Below are 8,169 nucleotides of genomic sequence, written 5' to 3'. Positions count from 1 at the left end.
AGGAGGCGGGCGCCTCATAGAAAACTCAGAATTCTTTCTCTTCCGTCTCTTTCTAATTACGTAATGCAGGGAAAGAATGGATGACCAATCCGGAGCCCTGAGACACTCTCGGCTCTTTCTGTTCCGCCCTTCCGTAACGTGTTTCAGTATCGTATTCTGAGAGGCTCTTGCTCAGCAGCTGAGGCCAGTTTCCGTGGCAACGGAAAAGTGCGGGAATTACAGATAAATTGAAACTGCGACTGCGCGGCGTAAGCTCGTTGAAGCTTCTGGACCGAGGACGGTTCGCGGGGGATTTTTGGATAAGTTGGCCCCTGAAACTGGCAGGCTCAGATGCTTTGTTTTGTGTAATGGTGAGAGGGCCCTGGAGAAGGGAGAGGGGCCTCAGGGGTACTTCGGAGGACAGGTGAGAACAGGTATGGTGAGAGTGGGGAGAGGGAACTTATGAAGGAGAGCAAGATGGATGGTGTCTGGCCGCGGCGGGCTGAGGGTGGAACCAGGGAAGCCTAAGACGTTGACTTGGAAAATTGTGGGGGAGAGGTGCACTTTGTGGGTTGCAGAGTCGGGGGAAAAGCCAAGGATGCGGGAGGGGACTGGGTGTGGCAGAAGAGGAATACTGATGATAGGAACTGGAATGTGTCTTGACAACATAATAGGCTGGTTTATGTGAAAAGGGGACTCGGAGGAAGAACTAGAGACAGGACCGTGTTTGGAAAGAGGAGGAGACAGGATTTTGTGGGGAGAGAGAACCTTTAAGAACTGTATTCAAACGCGTTTCTGAGAAGGGACAAGAGGATAGTAGAGGGGCGTCAGTCACAGATGCCACTGGTATGGATGTGCCTGAGGATCCTGAGATGATTGCAGGCAATTGGAAAACACTGGGAAAGACCAAAGGCGGAGAGCCTTGGTTGGCGTTGGTTTTGTTTTTGTTGATTCTTGTTTTAAGCAAGAGAAAACAGCCAGGACGTTTGGAGAAATCCGAGGCAACCACCACTCACCCAGTCAGTCACCCCACTGTACCTTTTCCTTGCTTGGAGAAAGGGAAAGACCAAAAGGAGGTGGTTGGAGGCTATAAAACAGTTTAGAGTTTTAACAAAGGCGTTTGTCATTAGTCCTATGGTTGCTGTAATTCTAAAGCACTTCAATTGTAAATTTCTCTTATTTAAAATGACAATGAAATTAAGTTGTTTTTTATAAACATTTTAAAGCATACATTTAAGCTTATGTGTTCAAGTTCATTGTAACAGGAAGAAATGGATTTATGTGCGGATCGCGTTGAAGAAGTACAAAATGTCCTTAATGCTATGCAGAAAATCCTAGAGTGTCCAATCTGGTAAGTCAAAAGAAGAATTTAATAATTTGAGATTCTTCCTCTTAGATTATGTCCTATGTAAATCAATAGAATTGACCTATGTAGTAACAAGAAAAAATTATGTTTGTTAAGATTATGCTATTAAAGTTGCTGCTTTTCTTAACTGAAGAACTTTAAGAATATAGAAAATTACTCCTTTTTCCTCCCCTCTGCTTCTACCTTTACCATCTCAACACACATAGCTCCCTATCTTTCCTGGTCTACCAACTACCTTGATTGGTTCTACATTGGGGCGGGGATCTGGTTCGGATTAGTGGCACTTGAACTTTTCATTCAACTCTAAAACCAGCTTGATCACTTGGAATGGATATACTTAATGATGGCAAAATAAAATTAGGAATGATTTGTGTCTGTGGGTAGTTCTGTGGGAGAATCTTTGACTGAAACTAGCCCTGTATATTTAAATAATACTATAAGGCCTCAAAGCCTTTAGGAAGTCTCTGACTTTTTGTGTGAGCCTTTGTTTGTGTTAATCTTAGAGAGGGGACTAAAATATTCAAGTTTTTTTTTTAATTGAGGTATAATTTATATATAGTGAAATGCAAAGATCTTATGTGTACAAGTCTATGAGTTTTGACAAGTGTATATATATCTGATTAACCCAGTCAAGATATAGAACATTCCCATCACCCCGGCAAGTTCTTGTGTATATTCAGGACCTCTTGCCGGCCCTCCACGATCCCGGAGGCCTCTGAATAGACCTGTATTTCAATATAATTAGTTTCTTATATAATTTTACATATTTTTATTGTATGCATTTAAAAGCTTTACTTCGAGAAAGGGAGTCGTGAGCTTCACCAGCTGCCAAAGGGGGTCCATGGCACAACAAAGGTTATGAACCTTATCAAGGAGTCAGTAGGTGATCTCTATGGTATCTCTTAAATCTACAAAATAAATTAGCCATACTTCAATCTCTTCTGTGAAAAGCCAGAAAAGAAATTTAGAACAATTGTTACCTACCCTCTGCCTCCTTATTTTCTTTACTCTGGTCATTTTGACCTCTTAACTGTTCTTCAGACTTGTAACATTCTTCTGCCTCTGAGCTTTCATGCTTGCTGTTTTCTCTGCCTGGAGTCTTCTTCCCTTGATAATTACATGGCTTGTAAGTCTTGATTGAAATACCACCTTCTCAAAGAGTCATTTTCAGACAATCTTATTTAAAATTCTAACAACTTCACCTCAACACACTCCTTATCTCATTTTCCTGTTTTATTTTTCTCTATAACTGACATTCTGTATATGTAATTTATCCCTTTCCTCTACTCCCACAATATAAACCCCATGATAGCAGAGGTTTTTGTTTGTATTGCTTACTTCCGTATCCTCAGGGGCATAGTAACCACTTGGTAAATATTTGTCAAAGGTATTAAATAATAAACAGTATTGGTTCTTTGATAGTTGTTTTTAATATGGTGATGTTTAATGGTGGGTTTCATTCAAAAAATAAATTGGAAAGCTGCACCTTTTTGCTTATTTCTATAAAGGAGAATAAATTTAAGTAAAATTTTCTTTGTGCTTCATGAAAGTTGTTTTTCATATTTGGAGTCAAGTAAATAAGATTAAAGAAAATGGAAGTTGTATTTTCAGAGAGATAGAAGATTTATAAGTAACCTTCCTCTCCCTTCTCAACATTTCAGCCAAACCAAAATAAGAGCTAAATGAGATTTACAGCCTGATACGTGAAACATCAAGGCCAGAAAAGCAGGAAATGGCAATTGGGGGAAAAAATTGCTTTTGAAAAAACATAAAACTTACTCATGATAATTACATAGAATGATCAAAAAGTCCTCAATAACGTGGCATTTAGGTCCATTTATTTTACATTTCCATAGAACTCAAAAATGTTTTTTTTTTCCTCATTCTGGCAAATTAAACCATCAGAAAACTCAGACACATAAAAGTTAAATATGCAAGGCAAGTGTTAATGTTAAATTTTTATTTCAGTCAAGTATTTTATATTTTATAGCTTATTTTTTTAAATCTGTTTTTTATTAGAAATAGGTTTTTAAACTAAAACTGCATCCCAGTCATTGCTAAACCTAAACTCATTTAATGGAAAGTTTTAGGATGGGAATCATATCTTCCTTTTTTTTTTTCTAACAGTGCCCAAAACAGTGCAATTTGCTGTTATGTCTTAAATGATTCCTAATTGTGACTGGAAACAGTGTTGCTTATGGTAGCTATAGAGTAGGTTTCCAGTTTCTTTGAGGTCTCTAGAGCTGCAATTCCTTCTGTTGGCCTCAAAGTCACAATTTCTGATAATTGATCATTCTTTTTAACTTTTTATGCATGACTATATAAAAATTTTAACTTTCAGAAGAGTTCTTGAAAATAGTGTCCTGGTGGGGCTAGTGGTTGTTTTTAGAACCTAACCTAGCTTCTTTTTCCAAGACTTACCCATTTGAAAGCTCAAAATGCAGATGTGCAGTAGGCCTGATTTGAAAAGCGTTTAAAAATATTTGAGTCACTTTTATAGTAAGCACTCTCATCAGGACTTAGAAAAGGAACATTTTATTTTTTTCTTTTCATTCTCATTCTCCAAGTTTTTTCTTCAGCAGTCATTATCCTTTTACATATTGGAGTTTTCATCTGTTTGAAGTTTGTTTACAGTATGTTTGTATAGTTTGGCTTATAATTACCATACTGAAATATAATCATTTCAGAACTGAGTCAGTGGTGAGAATGAAAGCCATCTGGTATCATAGCTGAATCCAATTTCTCTTTTACTGAGAATGTCTTTGATATCTAGCTTATCTGAGGAATAGTGTGATTTGGTAACAAATCAGAGTTCTCTTTGTTGGGTTGTTTATTTGTTTTTTTAATCACAAACATTGGTACAGGTTACCTCAGGTTGTGAACATTTTCCCAAGTAGCTCTTAATTTTATTCTCACAGTAGCCTGAAGAGACTGGTAGAATGGGGGATAGTTTCTTTACAGGAAACTGAGGTTTTGTCAGGTAGAATGCTTGACCTGAGGTCACTCTGCTAATAAAAAGAAACCTTGCTTTCTAACCTTACTCCAGTATTTTTCTTTTTCTTCCCCTGTGCTGCGTCAGAAACCCCATGATTACAAGAGTTGTGTTACCAAATCCTTCACAATGAGGCTGTTGTCCCCCAGTTTTTCTTGTGATCCTTTTCTAAAAAGTTTAACATGTAATGAAAAGGACCAAATTCCTATCACACACAAGTTACCTATTGTTTGATGTCCTTCCTGAACTTTACCAAAAAATCAGTTTCTAAAGCTCTCATTCAGAATAAAAGCTAAAGACTTAAAATAGCCTGTAAGTTCCTACCTGCTCAGGTTCCCAGCTACCTCTCTGACCTCTTCTGGTAGTTACCCACTTGATCATTCCATCCTAGCACCCTACCTACTCTCTGTACTTCAAAACACCAGGCATGGTCCTGGTCAGAGTCTGTCTTATCTGCCTCCTCTGATGGAATGTTCTTCCCTCAATTGTTGCACAGCTTGTTTCTTCACATTATTCAGCTGTCTGCCACCTTCTGTGAGGCCTTTTCTGACCTCTATATACTCCCACACACACGTTGTACTCCCTATCCCCCTTGCCCTTATTTATTTTTCTTTTTAGCACTATTCCCATATGTTCTTGCTCATTTCTCAATCAACTGTCGACTGCAACTAAAAAGTAAGTTCTGTGAGGGCAGTCTTTATGTTTGTTGTTCACTACTGTATTTCTATCTCTATAACATGGCATGCATATAGTAGATGCTCAGTAAATGTTCTTTGTATTAGTAAATGAATTCATCTCAGGAAGGGCTTAAGATTTTGTGGATAGGTGGGTAGGGATAAGAATTCGGGTGAGGTATTTTCTTGAAAGTTTAATATTTTTTTGAGTTTATTTTATTACTTTCTTCAGTTAGTATTTATTACATTGTTTTTACAAAGTAATCACAAAGCAAATATCATGTACCTTCTGAAGTAAAGTAATAAAAGTACACAGTACCAAAAATTGTTCTTGCCAAAAAGAATTTAACCTTAATTTGATCAAGCCTGTAGGTCTAGTTTACAGGAAATAGAGGTTAGAGGAACATATTAAACTGCACAATAGGATTACAACCAGCAAAGTCCAGAATGTGGGAACTTCTGCAGGTCAAATGAGCTAGTATTTAAATAAATGACAAAGGTGGGGAAAAGCTATAGATTAAACGAGGCTTAAGACATATCAGTCAAGTGCAATTTGTAGATCTTGTTTAGATCCTGATTTACCTAGATTTTATCATTAAATTTTTATGAGACAGGAATATTAGAACATTTATTGTATATTAGACGATATTAGCAAAATTATTTTTTAGGAGTAATGTTTTCATGGTTATGCTAAAAAAAGTCTCTTTTAAAGATATATTTTGAAATAGTGATAGATGAAATGATAGGAAGGCTGGGATTCATTTTAAAATAACCTAGGCTTTGGGCGGATGTTGGCCATGAACGGAATAAGACTGGCTATGAGTTGGTAATTGTTGAAACTGGGAGTTCATTTCACTATTTTATTTGTGTAAATGCTTCAAATTTTCCATATTAAGAAATTAAGTAATCACACATACACAAAAGTTTTGTGAGGGAATCCAAAAGAAATAGAAGAAATTTTTGTCTTTGTGGAGCTTAAAATTTAGTTAAGATATAGGATGTCTTATGGTGTCCTATGATAGCTCAAAAAAATAGATTGGTGAAAACTAATGTGAAGTAATATCAGCTAATCTTTTAAATGCTATAGATAGTATAGAGTATTGAAAAGAATAATATTGTGTTTTGGTGTCTGAAAGCTCAGCAAAGGATCACATTCTCTGCTGTATTTTTGGCTTCCAGCACAGCAGACATTTAATAAATAGTTATTGAATGAACTTAAAACCCTACCTTGACTCACTTATAGCCACTTAAAGTTGAACTTCTTTACTAAGAATATATTTATTTTTAAATGAATTATTGAACCATGTTTTTTTTCCCCTACCCTTCTAGTCTGGAGCTGATCAAAGAGCCTGTTTCCACAAAATGTGACCACATATTTTGCAAGTAAGTTTGAATGTTTTATGTGGCTCCATTATTAACTTTTGTGCTTATCCTTCATAATACAGAAAACACCTAACTATAGAAGCTTTAGCTTCTTCAATTCAGTGAAAGGAAATTCTAAGTCTGTTTCATTCTGCCTCATTGAGTACTTTGTCATCATACGTTGGTTGTAGCTGTAGTTCCTGATAAAATATTGGCATATTTATCTAGTGGGATATGAAATGACTTTGAATAGTTATGTGAGGTTTTTTTGTATTCATACGTGGAAGCAGATTGCAAGCAATTGTGAAATCAGTAAATTGGGTTTTAATCTTGCCAGTTTCTCTGTTCATTTCGCATGTCCTGCTTTCCTCCTTCTGAGGTTCAATGTTGGACCAGTTTCTTTGTAGATCAATACTTTTGTAAAATAAAATTTAAAAGTACCAGTATTTAAAAGGTTACAGAGAGCTACAGATTGACTTTTTATATGTGAGACTTACATTATTTCTTGATGAGAATCTTCCTGAGATGTATGCTTTTCTGTTGAGTGATGAATACATAGTTTTCTAGTGAGTAAAGAAGAGATTAAATTATTAACATTCATTACTTTCAGAGCTTGTGGAAGAAGGAAATTACAGGCAGAGGAAATGATATGATCAAGGATAAGAAGAGAAGAAAGTAGAATATGTCCTAAGAAGAAGATACTAACTTTGCCTATATGTTAAGAAGTTGTGTTAGAAGAGGAAGAAGCCCTCGGAGGGGTGATGACATTTGCAAGACAGAGAAGGTCCAGGAAGAAGTAGAAGGGATTGGAAATAGAAAATGAATATAAGAGAGAGAAATAGTCATTATTCATAAGCAGTAATGAAGGAAAGGGAGAATAAGTCTACAGAAAATTTTTGTGGAGAGTTGGGGGAGTTGTAGTTTGAGCTCAGTGAAGTTGGAGGTACAGACATTTGTTGAGATAGAAAGGGTTAAAGTTGGCAACTGGGGGAGAATGAGAAGGGCTTGCAACTGCTAATATAGAGAATATGATAAGCAGAAGAACCAGCCATATTTCAAATAATATATTAGAATTATAAGTAGCGTATAATACCCAAGTAATAGATCAACTTTTTCATGACATCTCTTCTGTTGTAATATTTTTATAATCTGAATTCCACTTGGATCTGTATGGTGAAAAAGCTGGAGAAAATACCCAAGCATTAATTGTATTTTCTCAGGATGAATTCTAATTACTAACGATAAAATAGCTTTATAGACTGGGGTAAGCCTATAGTTCTGAAATCTTTTATGAGATATATAAAAAAGATAATACCAGTCTAGAAAAAAATAGTTAGGCCATTCGTGCATTAGCTTACAGTTTCTAAATAACAAATGAAATGTATACTACTACTTGGAAAATATAGAACCATATTATCCAAAGAGATATGAGTTGTAGGTATAACTTAAATTTCCTGGTAGCCACATTACCAAAAAGTAAAATAAAAAAATTTTAATTACAGTTATATATTTATATTTTTAAACCCAACTATGACCAGAATTTTGCCATTTCAAAATATAATCAATATAAAAATATTTTCCCCCTCCACCCATAATATGAAAATATTAATGAGATTTTTTTTTGACATTCTTTTTTTTTGTAGTAAGTTTCTAAAAGCCTGTGTTTTTCCATACTTACAGTACACCTCAGTTCAGACTAGCCATATTTCAGTGCTCACTAGCCACGTGTGGCTAGTAGCTGCTGTATTATGTGGCGCAGCTCTAGGAACTTACTACTCATAGTGGGACTCGTGGAC

The 8,169-nt window shown here is 35.9% G+C and overlaps 1 protein-coding gene across 2 annotated transcripts in view; it reads left to right on the top strand.

The window, feature by feature from the left end:
• Positions 1 to 128: 128 nt before the first annotated feature.
• The window catches only part of BRCA1 (BRCA1 DNA repair associated), a 45,592-nt gene continuing 37,551 nt past the window's right edge, over positions 129 to 8,169 (top strand). The window contains exons 1-3 of one of the 2 annotated variants that reach the window (XM_016150952.2): positions 129 to 350; positions 1,245 to 1,330; positions 6,341 to 6,394. In XM_016150952.2, coding sequence (XP_016006438.2) covers positions 348 to 350; positions 1,245 to 1,330; positions 6,341 to 6,394 — 143 coding nt within the window. In that variant the 5' untranslated portion in view covers positions 129 to 347. The remainder of the gene's footprint in view (positions 351 to 1,244; positions 1,331 to 6,340; positions 6,395 to 8,169) is intronic. The other variant, XM_036221982.1, reaches the window with a different exon arrangement.

The sequence above is a fragment of the Rousettus aegyptiacus genome, unplaced genomic scaffold (genome assembly GCF_014176215.1).
Source record: "Rousettus aegyptiacus isolate mRouAeg1 unplaced genomic scaffold, mRouAeg1.p scaffold_m13_p_6, whole genome shotgun sequence".
NCBI classification, from domain to species: Eukaryota; Metazoa; Chordata; class Mammalia; order Chiroptera; family Pteropodidae; genus Rousettus; species Rousettus aegyptiacus.
This window is presented reverse-complemented; position numbering and strand designations above follow the sequence as displayed.